Source organism: Xiphophorus couchianus, chromosome 8, assembly GCF_001444195.1.
Source record: "Xiphophorus couchianus chromosome 8, X_couchianus-1.0, whole genome shotgun sequence".
In the NCBI taxonomy this organism is placed as follows: domain Eukaryota; kingdom Metazoa; phylum Chordata; class Actinopteri; order Cyprinodontiformes; family Poeciliidae; genus Xiphophorus; species Xiphophorus couchianus.
In genome coordinates this window covers 2,515,300-2,541,219 of record NC_040235.1, presented here as the reverse complement: position 1 = coordinate 2,541,219, position 25,920 = coordinate 2,515,300, and the positions used below count along the sequence as shown (strand labels likewise).

At 39.1% G+C, this 25,920-nt stretch overlaps 1 protein-coding gene and 1 long non-coding RNA gene across 4 annotated transcripts in view; both read left to right on the top strand.

Moving 5' to 3' along the window:
- Window positions 1–25,718, top strand: part of zbtb44 (zinc finger and BTB domain containing 44) — a 52,296-nt gene extending 26,578 nt beyond the window's left edge. For 2 of the 3 annotated variants that reach the window (XM_028024827.1, XM_028024826.1), the window contains 5 exons: window positions 7,835–8,936; window positions 11,387–11,471; window positions 12,685–12,836; window positions 14,674–14,974; window positions 22,428–25,718. In XM_028024827.1, the coding sequence (XP_027880628.1) occupies window positions 7,871–8,936; window positions 11,387–11,471; window positions 12,685–12,836; window positions 14,674–14,974; window positions 22,428–22,818 (1,995 nt within the window). In that variant the 5' untranslated portion in view covers window positions 7,835–7,870 and the 3' untranslated portion in view covers window positions 22,819–25,718. The remainder of the gene's footprint in view (window positions 1–7,834; window positions 8,937–11,386; window positions 11,472–12,684; window positions 12,837–14,673; window positions 14,975–22,427) is intronic. The other variant, XM_028024828.1, reaches the window with a different exon arrangement.
- On the top strand, window positions 1,475–5,542 carry LOC114149188 (uncharacterized). The gene is made up of 2 exons (XR_003596453.1): window positions 1,475–4,347; window positions 5,371–5,542. It is a non-coding gene; the product is annotated as an uncharacterized LOC114149188 (long non-coding RNA).
- Window positions 25,719–25,920: the final 202 nt, after the last annotated feature.

Sequence of the window (25,920 nt, the reverse complement as noted above, 5' to 3'; positions counted from 1 at the left end):
CTCAATTTGAACCGCAAATGTTCACATTGAGCTGCACTCAGTGTTCACAGGTGCATATTTAGAGGTGTGCATTGAGCCTGCAGTAAGAATGATATATCTTTGTGAACAAAGCATTATATGCGGTGTGTACGTTTAAGTCTCAACATTCTGACTCTGTATATGCGGAGATATGAGGAGATCAGAAAAGCTCATCCCATAAAGCTCAGGCAACCAAAACAGTCTCTGTGGCAATTATTAAAAACTCAATTGACACGAAATGGAAGAGCTACTAAAGCCACATAAATTTAATCTCCCTTTTGTCCCACTACATCCATCAGCAGCAGAGATGCGTAGTGATGCGGATTTAGCTCATCATACAGGGCCGGTCCGATGTTGAATGAGGCCTTGAGCAGAATTTTACTGCTTAGAACATCAGCACCATCAGGAGCATTTCACCATGGATTTAGTGAAATCTGGGAGAGGGGGCGTAGTTTAATTGACCAAGCAGTCAATTGTAATTATAGTTTACTAAGATGCATTTATGAACTGCTAAAACCCAAAGGTTAAATTGACATCAGTTTGTAGCTATGGTATCAAGTCTAACTATGAAGATCTTCTTTTACACAGTAAACTAAACTGGCCAGCTCCTTAAAATCTTGAATTTAAATGTTAAACAATTAAAAAATTTTTTACTTATCTATGTTGAAATGATTAAATCAAATTTAAGAAACTTGATACTCTCTTAGTTCATTAAATACCATTGGCCAGTTCTAAGTGTGATTATTACATGATGTTTTTAGATCCACTAACTGAAAATTTAATTTGGATTTAACAGAAGTGCAAATAATTAATATTTATTTTAATTGTATTTTATTTTATTTGATGTTTTTAAGATTCTGTATTTGTGGGTTTAAAGCATTGTCAGCAATGTATTTCAGTAACATAATTACTCAGTAATATTTTTACATTTCCGGTCAACTTAACATTCTTTAATGCAAAACCCCAGTGGACTGCCGGTGCCCAGACCACTAGGCTCGGCTAAATTTCTGGGTGAAACCCTGTGTATCTTCAGAACACGATTTTCTTTTTACTTTGCATTATAAACAGTCACCAGAACAAAAAGTATATTTTTCCAAATTGATTTATTTTCTTCTAATTCCCCTCCCCCCTTATATTTATACCTCTTCTTTATTAATATAAACAGAAATCATTCTTTTTTTCCTAAACAAATAAAGGTTTCTGGTTTCTACATAAAGCAAGAAGCAAGTACAACTCTCACTTCTACAGATTTATTTAAATGATCAAAAGTTACCAGATGTGACTATAGCTCAGGGGTGGGCAACTCCAGGCCTAGAGGGCCGGTCTTCTGTAACTTTTAGATGTGTCTCTACTTCAACACACCTGAGTCAAATAATGAGGTCATTAGCAGGACTCTGGAGAACTTGACTGCACTTAGGAGGTGATTCAGTTATTGGATTCAAGTGTGTTGGATCAGGGATACATCTAAGAGTTACAGGACACCGGCCCTCGAGGACCAGGATTGCCCACCCCTGGACTATCTGCTAGCTAAAAGCTAAACTAGCAGCTAAGTAACTTCTTCTATGCTCTTGAGTCGTCATCGTAAACTTGCGCCTGACAAAATGGACAGAAAAGTTTTTTCTTCTGTTTCATATATTTCAGTGACCCTGAAGCTTCAAGTTATTTATTTCATTTTTGGGAAGACATCGATGTTTCATAAAGTCTTTTTGCCATAGGTGACCGGTTTGTTCTTTCTGTGAGGATAGGAGAGGTGAGCAGAGGCAGAGCTGAGTTCCAAGTAACCAGGTAATGGTGGGTATGTGAGCTGCAGCGGCCAAAACAGTACAGAAACTATTGTATATCTTTCCCTTTTCTGATATCAGCTAATTCTGTGAGATTCAGTCCAGTTTAGACTGTGGACCAGCTTCTTATTTGTTTTAATGGCGGTTGGCAAACAATTGTAGGAAACGTTACCACATAGCACCTCATGCTGCACAGGTCAGGCTCAGGTAAATGACGTCCTCATTTGATATTGTGATATAAATTTTTTCACCACCAGTATTACTGTAAACGAGACAATGTAGCATGCCCCTAGTGGAAACCGTCTACCGCAGAAGGTACAATCTTCCTTATCTCCTGCTTTTCTTTGATCCATTGTTAATTAATATTAACAACTAGAAAGAATGTTTTACCATGTGTGTCAGAAAGAGCCATAAATAGCCAATTTTTCATCCAATTGTTATGCAACCTTTGGGCAAACTTTTAAAATGTTGCAAAATAGAAAATGCGAAATAGGCATGTTTCTAGTGATGGGCAGATGAGGTCTCATTGGGTGTATGGAAAAACAGTGATGTTATAGTTACTTTGAAAAAGTAACTTTGATTGCATTACTGTAAAAAAAGTAAAAGTAACTTTAGTGGAAAAATAAACATTTCCCTGTGTGTTGGATAAGAAAAAAAAAGACCCTAAAAAATGGCATGATTTTTCTCTCACTTGCCGTTCAGGGCTTTGGTATGGAAGTGTTTAACTGCCAGAGCTTGGAAATAAATTCAGGAGTGGCATCTCATTAAAATGAGAAAACTTTATTATTTTAACGAGATGCAAATCTCGTTAAAAGGAGAGTTTCTTGTTTTAATGAGAAACGTTCCTGTTTTAACGAGATGAATTTTATATCTCAACAGAGAGCTTCTTGTTTTAACAAGGTAAAATCTCTGACAGATTATGACTTGTTAAAAAGGTATAAATGGGCTCACTATGACTCTACTTCTCACCCAGTTTTCTCCAGATGGCATCTCAAAAAATTTTAAGTAGTGTTTTTCTCTTGTAATCGATCATATTTAAAAGAGAAGATATTTTGAATTTTGTGAGCAGGGGTGGCATTAACAAATATTTTCCACATTTGACCAGTATTTTTTTGACAGGCTATAATTCACACCCTGTGCAGACCTTATAGACTTTATGCAAAGAGGCAACTAAAATCAATCACAAAAAAAATCCTTTCTGAGTATCATCCAGGGATGGAAATTAGCACCCGCCACTGGCCAAATGCGGGTAAAAGTATGAAGTGGCGTGTAAATTGGAGCAACGCACCCGCCATCTTGGCAGGTTGACAATTTGAACAGAAAAAAAACTGCATTCAATTTGAGCTTCTGACCAGGACAGGACTGACCATCTGGAGTCCAGACTGATGCACACACTGTACATATCTGGCGGCCTTGCGCTGTCATAATTTACCACAAAAAAAAGTATGTGGAATATATTTTTTATGACCACGACAGCCCAGTGGTTGATTTTATTGTCGGACATTGGGCTTATCCAATGAACTTCCTCGGTCCTCCTTGGCCCTTCCCTTCCCTCCAAGGTTATAAATAGAGCCAATTCTGCTAACCGGAGTCTAAGAAAAGTGAGCGGATACGAGACGGGGTTGGTCGGAACAACTACAACAAAAGTTAAAAAGCGAAAGGCTCATTCAGGAAAATGTGTCAAACTAATTGTTATGTTTATTACCACACAAACTTTGACCTGGAGCAGATTCAGTAGCGGAGAAGGAGAGGGAATTAGTGATTCCCTTATCAATAATTTTGTTGAGTTGGGTTGGGTTTTGTTGTTGTCATTGGAGGAGGAGGATGATGAGAAAGACGTGACCTGGGGCAGATTTAGGAAGAGTTCAGATTAGCTGCTGCCTGGTAAGAAGATGAGGAAATGTTCATGATATAGGAGCGTTTCATGCAGGCAGGAGGGCAGGTGTGTGTGTGCACGCGTGGGGGTGTGTGTGAGTCCGGGTAGGGTAAGACAACGCCAAGCTAGCAGGCAGTTAGAAAAACACTGGGACAATACAGGAATGATGACAGCCCATGGAATTAATAATGAGTTACCTTTTGAGATGTTTTTAATAATAAGACTAATTGTGAATTTCAATGGAAAAGTAATAACAAGGAAGACAGTTAGGAAACAGCTATTAATACAATTTAAAAATGTTTAAAAAAAATGACTGGACACATCTTAAATAAATACTACGTGGTGAAGTTGTAGCCAAAATGCTTCGCTCCTGTTCACTGATTGGCCTTGAGCGTGGACAGACAGAGCAGCCAAGAGAGAAGGAAAAGGCGCGACGTTTCAAACTCGCTGCAACACGGAAGTGATGGAAGATACAAACAAGCCGTGAACTAAAAGATGCCGGCTTTTCTTTTCTTCGGATTTCAATATTCAGCGGCAGCTCGATGGAGCAGTGAGGAATGAGTCGTTTTTGTCAACGTAGTGGAGAGAATGGAAAGCCTCGTTAGCCGCTTTGGAGCCCGACGGTGAACACCGACTCAGATGCAGCTAACGCCGCTGCTGATCTCCAGCCAGGTGAGCAGTTTGTAGATATATCTGTCTGCTTTTTACTATAGTTAAGGTTGCCTACTTACAGTCACGGAAGACATTTGAAACACAAAGTCTGCTGTGTTTTTATTGCTCAAACACAACATGCGCATTTTCTGAAGATACTCAGTTGCACATTCCTCAGTTATAAATAACTGTCAATATTGTACAGCATGTTGCCTTCATTTGTTTATATTTGATCATTTCGTGAATCTACTGTCATGAGTTGCGGGTGTTGAGGTGGTGAGGCAAAACGCTGTAGACCCAGGTAAGATGAATAATGATGATTTTAATAAAGAATAAACACAGTCCAGCAACGGGCAGCACGGCCGAGCAGAAGTCAGGGCTCAACGCCGGTAGCAACCGTTAACACGACTGGAACACGAATGACCGCAATTAGACAATTGCAAGACAAGGACCCGACAAAGAACAGACACACAGGTGAGACTAGATACACAGGAGGCCATCAGGGAACGAGAAACACCTGGGAGCAATCAAGAGGAAGACAGGACAACACGGAGACTCAGAGACACAGGAAACTCAAAATAAACACACAGAAAAACACGGAACATGACTTCTACATGCTTCGATTGTTTCTCATTTTGCTGTTGTTGCTCCTTAGTTTCCCCCATTGTAAGATAATAAAACATGTTATATGATATTCTATTATTGTAAAATGGCTAGATATCAGTTCTCTAATTAAATGGTTATGAACTATTAATTGTAGAGGACATAAAAATAAACAATGAACCTGAAGAAACGAGAGTGGTATTTTATCCATGGCTGTATGTCTGCATAGATCAAAAACTTACAAGTAATCATGTTTCGTCTTTAATTTACACAACTATTCTGGGAATTAATAATTCTGTATGTCTGGATGGTAAAAAAATGTTTGTATATATAAAGTAACATGTCTATGTTAAATAATTCCTTCTGTATATGTAACTTCCACATTAGTAACTCTGTGTTATTTGTCTACTATAAGCTCTAACATCTGATTACTTTTCCCAGGGAACAGAAGAAGAGGAACATGGCTGACATGATGGTGAACGATGAGGAAAACCATCAGAACAACAACTGGATCTCCTTCAGGAGGAAGCAACTACCAGCACTGAGATGGCAGAGCTCCATGAAGAGCTGAGGCAAACAAAAGAAAAATAAATGCTGTTGTGCTCTCAATGAACAAAGTCTCTTTTTTAATACTCTCTCCACACATTATTGTACATACTGTAGTTTGTTTGGCATTAAGGTCCTAATACAATCCTCCCAAAATGTGAGGAGCTTTCGACAGAGTGAAAATAACATTATATTATGTAAATATGTCATTGACACTTAACATTGTAGATTACCAATGAAGGTATCCAAAAGTGAATACATTATTCAGCACACCAAACATTTTGACATTATTATAAGAGTTGCTATTAACAAGAACCCAAAATACAAATCATGTTTGTTAGTTTCTACTTTGTACAACATCATTCTATCCACTCACTGTTTAGCTGTCTTCCTGGAGAATCTTCAGTGTAAGAAAGAGAGAAAATGTGTCCAAAACCTGTAACCATAATTAGTGATAAATACGATTGAGTTTAAACTTTTAAACCCCCGATCGATTCTGGGTGACCAAAATGTGAAAACATGAAGGTTTGATTAAAAGTAGAACCAGTAAGATAAAAGTAGAACCAGTCAGATTAGAAGGAACACAGCTATATTTGTTCTAAGTATAACTTGAACATCAGATGAATCATAACTAAACATATTGAGAAGTTAAAAATAACAGATTGTTAATGCACTTCAACTTTGTAAGAACAGCAGCCACATTTTTTAAAAATTAGAAATGTTTCATCAGCATATTGAGCTCATCTGATTCCTGCTCCAGAAAGGTGAAGGTCTCTGGACATCCTGAAGGTAAACACCGACTGGCAGTCAGGAAGACGGACACTGATGAGACATCTTACAACTCAGAGGCTGCAGGAAGAACCACACTGATGGTCTGCGGCGGCAGTTCACCAACATCTGAAAACACATTGGAATATATTATGAATATGTGGAATCAACACGCAGTTCTCACACTATTAAGTTATTTGCAACACCCTGATTAACATTAGTGCATGTACATTGGCAATGTATTACATGTTTTATAGAAGTATAATACAAAAATCATTGTTGGCTCACATGCACCGTCTGAGCCACCTGCTTTCCTCCCACTGCAAGGCGTACAGTCAGACCTGCTTCCCCTTCTTGCAATACGCTATCCATCCGTCTGTCCGACCCCCAGCACTCAACGGTACTCTAGGCCCCCCCTGCCCTCTTCTCCACCCCATCTCTCCTTCGACCCCCCTCCTTGTCCCCCCCCCCGCCCTTCTTACGGTACACTAACAACCCCCCAGTTCCACCCCCCCTTCCCGTCTCTAATGATACGCTAACCCCACCCTCAACCCCTCGTTCCTGTGCCACCGTTCCCTCGGCCACCCATTCTTGCTTTTCGGTACGCTCTACCCACTTCACTCTGACATGTAGCAGTGGACGACTAAAAGTTTCTGGTATTCTCAAATCCAAAACTTGTCAGCATGCTTACGGCCATAATCTTCCACTCCCGTGAGTTGTGAAGTTCTGCTGAAGAAACACATCCAGTTTTGACACGTTCTGACAACGTGTCTCTCCATGGCTCTCCAACGGTGAAAAATTGTCCTGTATACACCGTTATGCATGGGGGTGCACAGAGCCTGGTTTGACGCAGCAACGACACACACATTGCGCGTGGTTACGCATGCAGCTGGTGGATTCATGTCAAAGCAAACCCCAAAATGCCTTATATCCTTATGACACAGTGCTTCTCAATTCCAGTCCTCATGCCCTGCTTCTCTGCATGTTTTAGCTGTACCCCTATTTCAGAACAGCTGATCCAAATGATTGCATTACCTGTTCTGCAGCCATCAAGTACTGCAGAAGCCTGTTAATCACTCATAGATTCAATCCAGGTGTGTGGCAGCAGGGAAACACCTAAAACATGCAGGGCAGGGGGGCCTGAGGACCGGAATTGAGAAGCACTGTTATGACAGGACACGTGTTGGCTACAAATCTGTGGCTTTAGATTTAGTTTCCGAGTTGACCAGTCAGAAATATTCCAGAAAGAATACAGGCATGTCAAAACGAGCTCAAGTTGCTCTCTGGATAGTATTGGCTCGGAAAAAGCCATTTCATAACATTATTGGTCTAATGAGGTGTCAATCTCAAAAAGCGTCATAATGGACACCGGCAGAGTTTAATCCCTTAAATCTCAGTACCGGAGAATACATGGCAAATACGGTACTGCGGCGTTCCGGCTCAGGTTTGAGGGTTAAATAGTGTGAAATTTGAGTTGGTGAAACCTTTCTATAAATACATTTGAATTCAGCATATGTTTTAAATAAAGATGGATCCGAGACTCCTTGCATTTTGCATTCTAAAGTGATATGTTTTTGCTGTTTGGTTGCAGGACACATTTCCTTTATACAGTAAGGAGGACTCCACCATGGGGGTGAAAACCTTCACCCACAGCTCAACCTCCCACAGCCAGGAGATGCTTGACAAGCTGAATGCTTTGCGCAATGAGGGTCACCTCTGTGATGTCACCATCCGGGTCCAGGACAAGCTCTTCCTAGCACACAAGGTGGTCTTGGCATGCTGCAGTGAATTCTTCCGCTCCAAACTTATTGGCCGGCCAGAAGACGAGGAAAAGTTTGTGTTGGACCTCCATCACGTGACGATTAGTGGCTTTGCTCCGCTTCTGGAATATGCCTACACCTCCACTCTTTCCATTAGCACAGAGAACATCATCGACGTTCTGGCAGCAGCCAGCTACATGCAGATGTTTGCCGTGGCTAGCACATGTTCCGAGTTCATGAAGTCCAGCATCCTGTGGAGCCCAACGAACAACAGCAGCAGCAGCAACATGGCTGTGGATAAGGCGCACGAAGCGGCACCTGAGAGTGCTTCGTCACACTGTGCCCTGACGCCGCTGGATGGCAGTGTGTCCCCCGTGTCGTCCGACTGCAGCGTGATGGAGAGGAATGTTCCCATCTGCCGGGAATCCCGACGAAAACGGAAAAATTTTGTCACAATGACATCGCCGGAAAGCCCACTCAAATGCACTACACAGATGGTCACCACCTCGCCTCAAATCCCCAACCCGTCACCTTCGTTTTCGGATGGCCCGGCCCAGGCGGTGGAGTCTTCCCTGGCCTTTCCCTGGACATTCCCCTTCGGTATCGACCGAAGGTTTCACTCGGACAAATCTAAGCTGCCGGAGAGCCCCCGCTGTTTGGAGGCAGGTGCCCCCGGGACCTCGGAGGGCGTGGTTGCCCGCCGGCTCAGCGACTTCCTGACGTGTGAGAGCTCCAAGGTGGTGTCATCGCCGGTGGCTACAGAGGAGGAGGACGTGAGGGTGAAAGTAGAGCGACTCAGTGACGAGGAGGTTCAGGAGGCATCGTCCCAACCCGTCAGCGCCTCTCAGAGCTCTATGAGCGACCAGCAGACGGTGCCGGGGAGCGAGCAGGTCCAGGAAGAGCTTCTTATCAGTCCACAGTCCTCTTCTATAGGTGGGCTTCTAGTACCTAGAAACTCCTCTAAAAGGGCAGTATTATGTAGTTAACTTTTTTGAGCTTTACATCATGTTATGTTATTCCATCATCAAAAACATACTTGGAGTGTTGCTTTGATTCTTTCATGCGTGTTTGAGAAATCTTTTAGTCTCCTTAGCGGTTGCTAAGGTGTTTTACACATTCAGCTGTGTAAAACTCCTGGGTTGACCTAGCGCCACCTTGAAAACGCAGCTTCTCCTCTAAGTTGCAGTTTTCAAGCGTCCTAGCTTCTGCCTCACAGAGCACCCCTCCCCTGTTACTCCGCCACTCAGCTCTTTCAGACTAGCCAGCAGCAATTAGCAAACACCTAGTGCTCATTTGCTGAGCTACTACTCTCAGCAACACTGGTAAAAATGTTGATAAAGGGTCAATAGAGGAGGCATGTTGTGATGCCTCTGTTGTTTGTTGGACTCCAAATTTCTTTTTTTTTTCCCATTTTATTTTATTGATTTTCAGAACTTTATGTAAACAAAATTACAAAAGCAAGCAAATAAAAACCACCCATCCCAAATCAACATGGAGCATACATACATCCAGTCTGCATACATAAAATACAGACAATCCCAAATATGATTTAAAGTAGTGTGTCACCAAACTTTCCAGGACAACAGAGTTAACAACACATTGAAGATAAAAACAATAGTACTCAGTCCTCATCTCCAGATGATATCATAACCCCGGGGGGTGGGGGGGGCAGTTTGATACTGAAATTTCCCACTCTCATTGAAGAAAGCACTGACAAAAGCTGTGTAACATGCAGCACATGCGCACAGCATGTAACTTAACGCATGTAACTTAACAGCTTAAATTCTGTTAAGTTAGCGCTACAAGTCTGCAGTAGTTTTTGGTCTAGGAGGAAAGACTTGACAAAGGTGACAGATGGCTTACATGGTAGCAGCTTTCCTCAACAGGTCTCTGTATTTCACGTTGGTGCACTTTGTGCCGCATCCAAGCTTAGAGGATTGTGGCGCAGAGGTGGGACTGAAGTGGGAAAAAGCTGCTTGGCAAATAATAAGCAGCAAAGGGGAAAAGCAAACTGGTTCTGATCACATGAACACAATCAATGATGTGTGTATCGCGGTGACGCGCAGACTGGCAGGTTTATGTATTTGAGATATGGAGCAATTTTTCAACGACAGAAAAAAACGACACAAAAGTGAGAAAGTTCTGAAAGAAACAAGACTTATCTGCGACTGTGGTGCGTCAGATACGTTTAACCTCTGAGTGAGCTTTAATTTAGTGCGTCATTTTCAAAATATTTAACGGTATTAATGCTTGAATATTAATGTTTGTATTAAATGCCTCCTTAACAATGTTGAGCAGGTGTAAATCCAGGAAGTTTTTAATGAGGGTCAGTGATAATCTTGGGGTGTTAGTGTAAAATATGCGAATATTAGAGGTCACTACCTCAAATAGGTACATATTGAACCGTGTGAGTAAGTTGTCCTAGTACATGCTTCAAAAATGTTCTGCGTGAGACACTTCCACATCCTCCAGTTTGACAGAGGGGGCTCAAAAGTTTTACGTATGTCTGTGGATGACTTTTTACTACACTAAACAAGACTAATCATTGTCTTGTTTTCACTGACACACGTGAAGAAGTTGGTTCAAGTATCTATTGCAGAGTACAAACCAAACATAAAGACACTTGTAAAAATTAAACACTGTCAGGTGTCCCACTAAAGCATAAGGGACTAACAAAATAACTGTTTCAGCAAGCAATGTGGTATAAAATTGCTGTATGGCTCTTTACAGTCACAATGAGCTCAATTTGGCTCTTAAAGCTGCTGTATGTAACTTTTTCAAAACCGTGGAATTGGCCTGAAAATTTGAACAAGCCCCACCCTCTTGCTCTCTGCTGCATCACGCAGCCCTCCCTCCACAGCCCCTCCCTCACAGAGAAGACTAGCGTGCATGTGCAGGATAGTAAACAAGGCTCCACTACGGCGGATAAGCAGCTATAGCATCGGTAGGTATCAACGTTATGCTTTACATTTTAAAAATAGTCAGTTCATATTTGAACTGTCAAGCACAATGTAATAATGAGAACCCTAACCCTTGGAAACAGAAGTTCCAACATGACCAAGATCCTAAACATGCATCTATTTGAGCCTTTTTGTGTAATTTTGACCCTGTGGATGACTATCCAATTAGAGCTATGACCTTTATTGAAGCTGTAGGTTTTTATCAATCCATTCCTGGGGCAAGAATAGTTTAGGTGCAGCATTTAAAACCGAGAATAAACATTCATGTTGATGATGTAGGTGTTGCAGTGACTGTGTCTGTTACTATTATAGTACATGCTGTATCCCGGGAGGGTTAAGTATTTCTGAGTGTAAGACATTTTCATAGTTTCATCATATAGTTTAGCCTCCATGAATCACTCTCTCTCCTCTTCCTCCTCCCAGGATCAATGGATGAAGGTGTGTCAGAAAGCCTGCCTTCCATGCAGAGCACTTCTAACGCTGGAGGACACGCAGATGATGATGAGAGGTACCTTTGTCAGAACTTGCCATGAACGTGTCATAAGTCAGAAACAACTAATAGACATGAAGCTCATCACGGCATGTCTGGACCACCTCTGTTTAGGTAATTCATCTGGACCTGAGGTGATGCACCCAATCTAACTAGTGGGGTTTTGTTTTTTTTTGTCAAATCCGTAAGAGACATAATTGATTTTATGAGAACTGACTTCCATTCAAGAGGATCATCTGCAAATGTCAGACATAAAACGACTGACTCATATTGTCATCCTCACCTACCACTTAGTCAAGGGATTTTGGAAAGGTGTGAACTTGTCAGAACTCAGGAAGAGTTAGAAGTGCGGACTCCACTTTTTCGAAAGGATTACATATTTCCACACACCTCACATACATCCACGTTAAGGTTTTAATTGGTGGTGAAGGTTGTCAAATATCTTTTAGCTTCTTGCTTTACCCTCTGGTTACTTTTTTAACTGCATTAATGCTTTGTTCCGTTGATCTCAGAAGTTGAAGCTGGGTTTGATGTCACATCCGAGGAGATAGCGTTCCGCATTGCATAAGCAAAACTACCTTGGAATTTTTAGTTTGGACACTGTTGACTGTTCTAGCACAATCATTTGTAAAGAAGACTAACATTAAGCTCCATATATCAGTCTTATTGGAAATTGATTGATTGTGCCTAAAAACAGATGCTGGATGTGGCAGGAATTCAATCAGTTTCACAATAGTTACCAATTTTCCAAAAATCATGAACTTTCAAATTAAATATTTCATGGTTTCCCCAGGAAATATACTAAGCACGGGGGTAGGGCAATCCACCAGCGGCCCACTGAGTTGCAAAAATTTGGCAGTACGTGAGCAGGCATCATAATTTGGAAATAGTGTGAGGCCAGCGAGCAGGTTCAGGGACGGCGCAATTGGTGCGCACACCCTCGTGCCCAGTTCAATTTGTCAACTTATAAAGCTAGCTAATAGTCTTTATCCGTCGTTATCGTTGTTGTTACTGGTGTATAACAAACCTATTTAAAAAAAAAAAAAAACGCTTAATGTGGCGGACATGTAAAGCCTGGTGATCCTCCAGGCTTATGATACACTATTGGAAACCCTGAATATATTATATCACATATAGGATTTAAAGCCAAAAAGTAAACATTGCATATACGGAATGTTCCATGTATCCACCAAATCAAGATTGTCTCTGGTGTTCTTTGTTTCTGTTTTAGGCTGGAAGGTATTCAGTATCCATACCACCTCTATATAAGCCCATCGGCTCGACCTGGCACCAATGGCCCAGACCGGCCTTTTCAATGCCCAACCTGTGGAGTCAGATTCACACGCATTCAAAACCTGAAACAGCATATGCTCATACACTCCGGTAGGTGGGACCGAGTCAAACAAAAGTATTGCAGTATTGATGTTTTGCACGTGAAGTCAGGCTCTTCAGAAAGCTTCCCATTCTGCCTTGATGGACGTCAAAGCACCTGAGTGAAGCTGACCCCCTACCTTCTTAAAATCAGACAAAAATGGTGTCAAACGTTTTGCTAGATTTGAGCTGGTTTGTGCAGCAAAAATTTTTGTTTATGCCACTATCATTTTAAAGATATTAATAAATGTTTCCACAGGTCCCCCCCAACCTTCTGCCAATCAAACAAAATTGGTGTCAATCAACTCCACTTCGTTTGTGCAGCAAAATTTTTTGTTTGTGCTGCTTTGGCTTTGAGGATATTAATGAAAGTTTAGAACAAGTGAGTGAAAATATGAATTTATCAATGCTTATAATTCTTTTTTTCAAATTCATTATCAATTCAGAAAAATTGCACCATGGTGAGCAACTCCGCTAGCACTGTTCCTATGTCCGCTCATTGTCATATATAAAACTGCTGGATGTGAAGTCTTCATGTCTGTGGTTAGCAATTAACGAACAATGGGCATTACATTGTACATATTGCCTATTAATAGCCTAAAGCAGAAGATCACAAAACATCAGCTGTTTAGACACACTGAGCAATAACTTCATAAAATCGCTCATGCAGTAGTCCATACTACACCAGCAAATGGAATAGTGTCTCTAAAATTAAACCGCTGGTGATCAGGCTGTGCCAGATCACTTCAAAGTTTCTCTGATTTGTCCCTGTCATCACAAATCAAACATGAGGAAGAACCCCACTGAATCCGCAATGCCATGTATTGTATGTTGACGTTTTTATGCCGCTGAGAAAAACTGTGTAAACATACCTGCACAGATGTTGCAGTTGCTGGTATTGGGTCTGGAAAGTCAATTGTTGGTTCCTTCCCACCGATGAAACGTAAAAGGCCTATATAGTTGTCCTTGGTCGTATTTTGTGCAGCAAATCCCTTTCACTGACATCTAGTATCCAGCGTTGATATTGTTTTGTGCTACTTTGGGGTTTTGGAGATGGAATAAGAAAACTCCTGTCTTATGCTCCTGATCACCATATTCCGACATTTGTTGTGGCTCCCTTTTACACTAAATCCAACAATCGGCAAGAAATTTATTTACTGTACTGTAAATTGTCTTGAACCTTCAGTACACTGAAAGTTTTGACACTATAATTTAGTTATTTTCTAAAAAAATTCTTAGTGTTTCTATTGTATAGTTTTTCTAGGGGTGCATGATATAATGATATACTGTATATACCAACGTCAATGTTGGCCGAAAGTCATTTTTTGACATATTGGTTTTGGTCAGATAAATAAAACTGACATTAACGACCAATATTTATCTCCATATTGTTGCCATTTATTCCTGGGAGGAGAGAGGACATTGGTCATGTGTTTGTTTTTTCATATGTCAGTGACAGTGATGCAGCAAAGGATTGTGGGGAGTTCAAATGAAGTAGAGAGGTATTGGCACAGTCAGCAGGGTGCTTTGTTTTTTTTTCCAATCATCAAAAGGGTAGTGAAATGTGTGTGTGTGTATATATATACTGTATATATACGTACATATCTATATATACGTATATATATATATGTATATATATAAGATATTAGTATTTCCATCCCTGATGTTTTTATTTTATTTTTATTTTGTTTGATAATAAAAATACAATTGCACCAAGATCTTAAAAAAAAGAAGCTTTAAGTTTGAAAAGACAAAACGGAAAAATTGTTGACTGAAGAGCCTTTTAGGAGGAACAAGGGAAGAATTCTAAACTGAATTATGTTTTCCTTGTTTTGTCCCGTTCCTCCAGGCATTAAACCTTTCCAGTGTGATCGCTGTGGGAAAAAGTTCACACGGGCCTACTCCCTAAAGATGCATCGGCTGAAGCACGAAGGTAAACGCTGTTTCCGGTGCCAGATTTGTAGCGCCACATTCACGTCCTTCGGTGAATATAAGCACCACATGAGGGTCTCCCGACACATAATCCGCAAGCCGCGGATTTATGAGTGCAAAACATGCGGCGCCATGTTCACCAACTCTGGCAATTTAATTGTACACCTGAGGAGTCTGAACCATGAGGCATCCGAGCTAGCAAACTACTTCCAGAGCAGGTGAGGAGTTTGGGGGCGTTGGCCTCTCTCATTTACTCAGATCTCCCCTGGTTCAGAAAATAACTCCAGTTTAAATGCTGATGTCTGAAGTTCATTGGATCGTTGTCCTCATTTGGTTATGTTTCTGAGATGATAAGTGATTTGAAGTTTTTGCTTTCACATGTGGAGTTTAATGACTCATTCCAAATCAGGTTTTCATTTTAAGATGTTAAACCTTTTCATAACTTATTGGAGGCAGAATATTATTGACATCTGAAATTTATGCCACAAACAGTAGGGATGGTTGAAATACTGAATAGCATATAATGAAAAATTTTTTCTGGTATTGCAGTGATGATGTGACTGTAAAAAATTTTTTATTGCAGAGTGAGTATTATCATCATCGATCATTAAATTTATTTCCAAGTGTCCCATACATGATGCAGTGTTACTTATAAGAAACACAAACCATTCTTCTGCAACTGCTAAGACCCACAGTCTGGATCATTTCCGGAAGATTCAGAATTTAATGCTAAACTGCTGTTAAAGATTTTGACAACCCAACAAAAAAACATTAAGGACCAACTATGCATCCATCTTTGATTGACACCAACATTTAAAAATTTCTGTGGATGATTAAAAGCGATAAATGTATATGGAAAAAGAAATCAGTTAATTAATGTCCAAAAACCCATAGAAATTAAAAGGTAGGGTGACTCAGAGAGGAAAAAAACTTCATGTATCAGATGTTTCTTTTTTTTCCCATTTTGTTATATTACACAAAATTCTGTGTACTTTGTTCGGGATTGTATGTGGTAGATCAACATAATATGAAGTGGAGAAAAATTAACGTACATTTGCACTTTGGTTGTATTATTTTTTTGTAATTAAAATCTGCAACATGTCGCATGGATTTCTACTTAGTCCAATAGCTTAGCTTTGATATTACCGTTAAAATCCAGTGCAACCACTTTCCTTTGTAAGTCACCTGGTTAGTAAACAGACTCCTTATTTGTTTCTTTTTAACCTCAGTTTAAATCCATCTGATCTGTGAAGTTTTGTTAGAGAACATTAGTGAGTATAGATGCACCAATATGAAAAATTGAGCCAATATCTATGTCCAAAGTAAGTATTGCTGTTATGACTGATAATCATAATCCAATTATATTTAGTTGAATTCTGACATGAAGTTCCATGCGTTCAAGCTTTGCTTGCCAATTACATGTATCGCCAGTCATATCTGCCATCATTTGTATGTTTTTATTAGTATTTTATTAGGAATTTGTTGCAAGAAAAAAGTGGAAGCTACTTCCTTCCTACTTTTTATTATGATTTCCATTGCATTACAGGGTTTCCCCGAGAAAACTTGCTAAGCCCGGTGGTCGGGGCGCCCAGGCGGTCTACTGGCAGACCACCATGTTTTTGTATGAAAAGATGTTAAGTAGACAGGAAAAGTAAAAATATTACTGGGTAATTATATGGTATGGGAAAGTATCGCCAGTGAAACGCTATTTAAACCCACAACTAGTCTTAAAAACAACAAATTAAAAAATATAATTCAAATGAATATCAGTTATTTGCACTTCTGTTTAATCCAAATTGGTCACAAATACAAATTAGTAAACTGTGATTATAACTTTTTGCTTTTTAGGTTGGCCTATTAAACTACTCCCTACTCCCAGATTTCACTAACTGTAACACAGGAGCTGTTAGAGATGCTGATGTTTTTAGCAGGAAGAGGGGCCCCTAAGTCAAATTCTGCTCCAGGTCTCAGACAATGTTGAACCGGCTCTGCATGATGAGTTAAATCTGCTTCACTGTATGCAGAGCTGTGCAACAAAAGGGAGATTTAATTTAATGCTGCTAATGTGGCTTTAGTAGCTCTTCCATTTTGTCTGTTGAGTTTTTAATAAGCGTCACGGACACTTGATTGCTCAAGTTTGTTGGACGAGATTTTCAGATTTTTGTGCGGCCGTGTGCATTAATTCTGGCTGCCCAAGTAGACAAAGCATTTCATATGGTTTGTTGCATTGTGTAACTGAAAAAATAATACTACAAAATAATAAAATAATGTAAAACCAGCGTGACTACGAGGAGAGCGAGAGCTGAACCTGCATGATGTTAGTGCTGGTTCATTAACCACTACTGCTCCGGCCAACCGGGAACACAGACGTAAACTGCAGGAAAGACAGAGCCACATGCTGGGCAGTTTTGAGTTGTAAACACTACAGATAATGTTTTGTTCACAAATATAAATCAGTCTCACCACTCGCTCAACACGCACCTCTGAAAGCTCGACTACAAGTTATTCCTGCAGTTCGCATGGAGCTGCAGGAAAGCATGGCGGGCCGCCAGGCTTATAATACACTGGGGTAAACCCTGAAATATTCAGTAATAATATTGTAGTTGCATGTTTTCCTGATGTCACACAGAATATAAACCATGCCACACTTTTCAGATTTTTATTCATTAATAGTTTTTAAAAATTTCCAATTTACTTTCCTCTTACAGTTATGTGGCATTCTGAGTTGATCAATGACATAAAACAGTGGGGGGGGAAACCAACTTATGGCCAGATAATATAATCTGTCACCAAATAGATTGTTGCTAAAGTGGAAAAGGCTGCAGTATTTAATCAATTCTTAATGCTTATTACCATACAGGTGCTGTAATAACTCTTGTTAAAACCATCAGTTCCTGACTTTTATTTTAGGACAATAGTTTTGGATTGCTTAAATAAGTTTTTAGCTGTTCCAGACAATTCTAATGTTTTTTAGTTGGAATTTAGTTGTTTAGAAAGGTTAACTTTACAATAAATTAAAAAAAATGCATTTGCACATCAAACCTCGGCTTGACCCTGATCTGCCATGACAAAAACAAACTGATAACTGTCAATAAAAAGTGGTCACATAAACAACAGTTCTTAATACTGCCTCCTATTAAAAATCAATGATTCATGACAAGATGAAAAACCCAGAAGAGGGACGTAAAAGTGGAGATCAGATTTTATGAAAAGGATTTGCATTGAAGACGTATTACACTTTGTTTTCCATTGACTGGTCTGTATATCGCCTCACAATTTCCGTCTGCAGTGGGAAAGCGAGTAGGTCGTTGTGCGACTCAGTTTCACTTCTTGGTACAGTTTGTTCCCAAACCATGTCCTGCCAATTAAGGCTTCTCACTTCTTTGCACTTCTACCCAAAACCTTCCTGAACAAAACCATTTAAATAAACTCCAAAGTGTATCTTAGGCTAATTAAATGATTGATCTGATGAGCTACACAGCATCTGAACTGCTGGTTTTCCGATCTTTTCTAATCAGTCAGGCTGGCAGGTTTCCCATTATTATTAGTATTTACTAATTGTGTGAACAATTCGAAGGGCTGGATATTTTAAATATACTAAATCCATATTTATTTAGCAATGCAAGTGGGTTCTACATCACTTGTGTTGCCTTTCAAGAAATAGAAGTGGTTCATTTTTCCCAAAAGTCAAGGTATTATTTTTTATGTCTTCACAAAGAGGACGTATTAAAAATAAAAATTCAGTTTGTATTCTGTTCTTTGACCGTTTCTGTTATATAGAAACAAAAAGTCTTTAAAACATAATAGTCAGAATACTTCTTTAAGAAGTCAGACATTTTATTCCCCCCCGAACTTTTCCATTTCTTAATCAACTCAAACCCTCACAGGTTGACAGAACTCATATGGGCCATTGACTGCTCAAATGTTTTATGGTAGAAGGTCTGTGCCTGAGATTGTAAGTGTGGAAAATTGTCTGGCTGCTCAGGCAGACTCTTAATTCCCATTCTCGGTCTTCACATAAAAAAAACAATGTGTTTATTGCACTGTAGAAGCAGATTTTCAGACCAGTCTCAGATTCAGATGTGTTCAGAACTTAACCATTTCATCTGGATATTTTGCCTTAATATCCAACATCTGATCAGGTATACATGTAAAACTTCAGGTTCATTGGTTTACATTTTAAACCAGATGATAGGACTTGTTTGAACTAAACTAGAGATCCAAGACTGAGTGCACATTCAATTGAATCAGATTATGCTGTGATGCTTATAGTTGTTTTACAGACAATTGTGTGTTCATGAAATCTTATTAGGGCTGCACAATATATTGCCAAAAAGGTGTAATAATATCGGTGGGTGTAATATTCACATAGCAAAGGACTGTTAAGAGTGCAATAATTATTAGCTAATATATTCCAAGTGTTGTGAATTTGCAACTTCCGTGCTAATGTAATATTTAGTTGGGTGAATAGTTTCATGGCAGCAGAGGATCATACTTGACCTTAATAATGTTGCTCAAAAGCCTAAAGCTGACAAACTAATGGAAAGAAGAAAATAGACATATTAGCAACGGATATTGTCATCACGATACTTACTAGTATCATACAACTCTAACAATAAGAATAACTCAAATTCAGGCAAAAACTATAAATGTAAGATTCACAAAAAGAGGTCAAGTCAGTTAATTGTCCACAAGATGTCAGATAAAATGCTATTGAAGTCATCCATTGAATATTTCTGTATTTTTTCAAATTAATTCTTTTTCTAAACCTATTTCCAGTATCATTTAACCCTAAATCTGATCCATAATAAGAAAAACTATTGTAGGTGTTTTGTAAACTTTAAATGGATGCATTTAGATGAAAATGTCCCAGTACCATGGGACCAACAAAAAGTCGTAGCATCGGGCAGATGAAATGGGCATATTCCATATGTGAAACAGTATTTCATGTTTTCCGATGAGGCACCAGCTGCTGTGTTTTTTAAAAAAAAAGGGATTTCAAACATGAGAACAATGTCAGGACCAGCTGTTATACTGAAACTGAGCAAACACAGGCTTTCACATTATCGTATTCATGTCTCTTTTAGTCTTCAGCTTCTTGTTGGTGAAAACATAAACCTACGTTGGCCCAGAAGGGTCAACAAAATGCATAGACCACAACCAAAGTTATTGTAGCAAGTTTTTTTTAACTTTTATTTTAGCATAAATTTCAAGGTGACTTTTGTTGTTACGTTGTGGCTTTTGCTGAACTTTAGGTAGAAACCAGTAGTCAGCTTCTGGAAACAAGCTGCTCCTGCTCCACCAATAACCCAACCTGTCTAAAATTTCTTGGCAAAAGTCAAGTGAATTGGAACGCTTTTCTGACCTCCTCTATAATATTGTGTATTAGTTATATTACCAAAACTTTAGCAAAGTTAGATAAATGCATTTAATTTGATTATCACTCCAGCTACAGATAATCACTAATAGGTTAAAAGTCTATTTATAATATGGCTGCACAACATCACAGTAATATTGCGATATATATATATAAGTTTACAGCAGAGACAGACAACATCAAATTGTATATTGTCAGGGTAAAGTATAATGGTGATAAGGATTAGTAATCTTGTTATAATAACCACAACCTGTATGGTGGTTTTTGCTAACCCAGAAATCTGACTGATTGGGATGGTCTGTGGTTTTTGTCATCTCTGAACTGAACATATTGTTTAATATGAAAAGTGTGCTTTCAAAGTGTCAAGAAATACTCCACATCAGTCAGGACTTTATAATATTAATATTATGTTGATTATAAAGTTGTTATGTATTGTCATGTTTTTGGAATAAATTTACCAGCCTGAAAGGGTCCATCACTAATACTGTCAAACAGTGTAATCAGTGTGTTCTACTGGAACAAATTCTCTGTGCTCTGATTATGTCTGGTTCACATAGCAACATTTAAGGATAAGGATAATAAGTTTATCTGGTTCTACAGATTTCACTCCCCCACATTCAGCTATCAGTTGGGAAATCTTGCAAAACCTCACAGGACCAAACGTGAGTTCAGTGTAAACAAACGTGGCCGATTGGGAAGAAGCTACAGCGATAGCTTGTGGATTATATTTAACAGAGAAAAAAAAACAATATAAAGATGTATTCAACGTCCACAGGACTTTCAAGTAGACATGGCAGATATTTAGTCTTTGTTGAATTTTCGATTCTCCTCTTGTGTTTCCATCATTTTTGTTTCTGATTGGCTAAACGTCACCTTCAACAAGTTGCGTTGTTTGTCTTCAGGGAACACCATACACACTGCAATATTGGGATAAGATGATCCAGCATATTGAATATTCCTGATTTAAACGTGAGCATTCCTGAATGGACCAGATCTGTTAAGATTCCACACACGGCAGGAAGAAGATCTCTTAACATTTCTGTAGTCTTAGCATGACGCTCAGGAGAAACGGGGGGTGATGGTGGTGGTAAGGGGAGAGAAATGTTCGGTCACACTGTTGATTCCTGAAACAACACACAAAAAAAAACTAGTGAAAGCATGCATGAGGCTAGTGCCACCCCGCCAGACTGCACACCGGGTAAAAAACTTATGGGCTCCAAATGACTTTATTTGAGAAATATTTATTTTGGATGTAAAGACAATACAGTAATAATACTGTTTGGATTTTAGAAATTAAAATAAGATATTGTCACATGGACGTCACCATGTTGTTTACACTGTAATGCATTCTGTGTAAATGACATTCGTCTGCTAAGTCCTGATAGCATAACTGCCTACATCCAGGAAATTATGCTATTAGGTTGACGATGGGGTCGATTACACTAGCTCTGTGCAATGTAAACAGTGATGAGTAACATCTTTAAGCCTTTTCAAATTGAACTGGAGCTCATTGAAATGGCAATGTAGAAATCACAAGAGGTGATGAAGATGAGCAGGACAAATGGAGGAAGAGGACAGAGTTGGCTGAAGAAGCTGGTGCTTGCTGCTGCTGCCCTCAGCTTCATAAATGAAACAATGAATGACACGTAGCTCTGGTCGGACTGTGTGATCCGGTAAGTACTTCTGTAGCTCTGTGTCCAGTCCGGTCTTTCGTTAGGTAGCACCTGTTTGGAGTCCGATCTTCTGTCCAGTGTTAGCTCTGTGGTTTCACATTCAGTTCTGGTGGCAGCAAGTACTGAATGATAAACAATAACTCAGGTAAAGTAAGCCTTCCTGTGTTTACTCTGTAGATTCAAGTACAGAATGGACCAAAACGCATCATCAACCCAGCATGCATTGTGCAGGTGAAAAAGCAGCGACTTCCTTGGGTGAAAAATATAATGAAAGATATAAAATTTTAGAAGTAATTTTGAGTTTTTATGCATCACAAATAGAATTTTGTAGTTAATAGGAAAATGACAAAATATTTAGGCCAGCATGTTCAACTTACTGTGGATCCCTCTAAGACAGCAGGTTAGGGTTATCTTAAGAGCCATCCTGATTATCAGGTCATTCTTAAGATTGTCCGAAGAGGGAAAATCTTGCTGTGTGAACCAAGCATTAGAGACTAATTTTCATTAAAACTAACAGTCTCCTCTACTTTTACTGGTGGAACTTTCCAGATTGCATCTACTGTTTGTGCCGAGGTAAGAATGAGAAGGCAGCGAGATCACATGTTCTCTTGGTCCTTTCAGTGATTTCCTCGTGCCCGACTACCTGAGCCAGGTACAGGAGGAGGAGGAGGCACTGGGAGTTCCATATGAGCTGGAGGAGTCCCAACATCACCCAGTTTACCTGGGCAGCACCTCCAATGTCGCCGCCACCACCACTGCCTCGTCCTCTTCCTCGGTCCAAATGCCGGTCATCTCCCAAGTCTCCTCTTCCACACAGAACTGTGAAAGTTCCTCCGGCTTACTTTCGCCAGAGCCCCTGGACCCCCTGGAAGCCCCAACCTCCAATAAAACAGACGCCGATGAAACGGCAGTCATGACGGAGAACAAAATGAGTGACGGTGTCAGGGGCAGTTCTCCAGAGGAGTTTGGAGAGGAGCAGCCTAAGGAGGTGGCTTCCATTACCATAGAGTGATCCAAGTCTTCTTCCTGCCCCTGATGTTGTATTTTGCACTCAGGTTATATGGGAATATAAGTCAAAATGATCTGAAGACTGAAAGAACTCGGAGATCCACAATGCAGCCCTTATCATATGGAACAATGGAAACGCTACAGAGTTTTCAAAAGATGCTGTTGATTTGATGGCATCGTTTTACATGCAAAAACCGCAGCACTTCTTCAGATTTCACACTAGTTCATTGGCTGGGGAATCCAGATCTCACAGCCTCCTTGCTCCCTGAAAGCCAGCAGTATTTGAGCAGTTTTAACAAGCCTGTTTTTTTCCCATATGACTTGAATGCAGCACCGTCTCAAGTCAGTGAAGTGTCAGCCACTTGGAGGTCTGTCAGTTCCAAGCCTTGCTCTACTTTTAGAAAGTGCCTGAGAGTTCACACTTTAGCAAAGTCACATAGGAGAAATGAAGTGACAAATCAAGTCTTTGCAAACTGAGCTAAAATAGTCCTTGTATTACATTTGTAATAGTAATGCTAGTTTGTATGGGCAAAAACTGTGTTACTCATTTGGTGCCGTTGCTATTGGCAAATATTTCATGTCAATATTAATCTCTCCTGCAATAGCTTGTACTGTACTTCTATATGAATGCTGTGTATGTTGAGTGTTGTTCTATGATGTGTAAGATGTGTGTGTATGTGCATTTCTATGACCAGTATGAACACAGTGCATTTCCTTTTTTAAATGTTTCATACTTGAACTGTACTGACAAAGTATTCCCTAAAGTTATCTGTGCAGTGGCAACACTTTCTTGACTGGCTCCACAGTTTGACTTGTCAGTGAACACTGTTGTGAAATCCAACTCTGGTTCTACTCAAAAGCAAAATTCTCTGTTTCCAGACCCCTTAAATCCAGGGTCAAAGAAAAGATGGACAGTTTAGGATTACTTCATAAATAGGCATGGTGTTATGTGGGATTCTCATGGCGTAAAAAAATTCCTGGTATTTACATGGAGAATTAGAACCAAATGTCTGGGATCTGATCAAATTGGTTTTATTGTGAAGGAATGGCAACAACCCCTATGACTTTTCAAATAACAGAATATGGATTATTACAGCTATATTTTATCTATAACATTCATTCAGTGTCACAGTTTCATTTTGATCCATTGAAAACCATAGGAGCAGCACGATGAACATGTTAGCTAGCTCTTGCTAGCCTTTGTGGACTTATTGATCCCAGTAACTAGCTCATACCTATTTCCAGCTGCAGGTATGTATCACTAAGTTCACCCTAAATATGTAATCACTTACTATTTTACTCCAACTGAAGCTCAGCCACTTTTTTTGTCACTGTTGTTTGCAGTTGCTTGATTATCAGTCAGTACATTGCTGATGTCCGAGATTGCAATGTACCAACATTATGCATAACAACAATGTTACGCATAATGTTGTTAGCATTGTTATGCTAACATAACATTGTTGTTATGTTAGCATAACAACAATGCTAACAAATGCATTATTATTGTATTGCATTTGAATAATGGTTCCTCTTAGGTAAAACATGACAGGTTTTTTTGTTTGTTTATTTTACTTCCAGCAGAGACAAATATGTTTTCAGTAGTTCAATTTCACAGCTGCAAGTCTCTGTAGTGTTTGACGTTTTATATTTCTGCATTCATGGATTTTTTTTTTCTCTCCAAAATGATCCACTTTCTGTGGGATGAGTTAGTTAGGGGTTTGGGGAAGTTTTAACAAGTTATCTATTTAGTCAAACTATAAGTACATGTAGTTTTTAGGCTGTTATTTTTGGTTTGGATCAGGGCTCAAAAATTAATTTTTCATAAGCTTAAACTGGTCCAATGTGAAAACATCAGAAATTACTTTATATGTTAATTTATAAGTTAGATTTGAAGATTTCTATGATCAGAAATTCCTTCAAATCATTGAAGACAGGTAACTAGCAAGACACAAGGATAAACTAATACACAATGATTGCATTTGTAAGAAAATGTTCATTCATGAGTGAGAAATGAATGTTGGTAGGGATAAAATGGCATCAATCAATCATTTTTGTCATTGCAGCTGGACCATCGTTAGGGTTTACTGTAAGCAAGTCCCAAGACTGAGAGAAATATTGTGGTGACATTGCTTTAGCAATAGAGAAGCACTGAGCAGATTTAAGTCTTTCTTATTTGATTTGCAGTTTTTGTCAGATTTCAACCCTCCGAAACAGATTTTTCCTATTTGTTTTTTTTTTTTTTTTTGTAAGAACAGCATTTAGAATCTTGTTTTACTACAAGTCCTGCTGTAAACAGCCATGTTTTTAGTTTGTTTTACTTAGAAGAGCTGATTTCTCTGTGAGAGAGAGCTGTCACTGTTTAGCTGTTTTATTTTCAAACAAAGTGATTATTCATTTTAAAATGACTTTAGGATCTTATATTAGCAATTAGACTGGCTTGAGAAGTTAGAATTGTTAAAATAGAACGGACCCAACATTGACTGAAATTGTAAAAAGGGTTCAAATATTTCTGAATTCAGTATGTTCCATATAATATAGTTAGGAGTGCCAAATTACAATATATAAATAACTTATGAAATAATTATTTAAATCTGTCATTAATTTGATAAAACTGGAAATACATGCCTGTATAATTAAATATGGGATGAATTATATGGGCCTCAATTTAATTGTATTGAAGATATTTCTGCACTTTCCAGCAAAGATATTGACCTCACAGTTATATAGCTGGCATAGAAGAAGGTCTTAATTTGTTGCTTGAAGCAGCCAATCAGACGTCAGGGTCTCCAATGAATTCAAATGAAGTCTGTCTGTTTATTAGGATCCCATTGCTGTAACATGGCCAGTCTTTCTGGGGTCCACATGATAAAAAAAGTATTTATTACAAAAGCAGTTCTATACATTCAACATAATATTTGGAACACAGCATATTAATTAATAAATGTACAGTTATAACACTTTATGTAGTAAAAATAATTAAACAGGGCTATTTAAAAAGCTTTAGCATTTGTTACATTTATAACAGATGAAAGAAGTGAGTTCCATGTTTTCGTTCCTCTAACTGTCTTCTGTACAGCATTCCTGTTGCTTCGTGGAAGAGAAACAA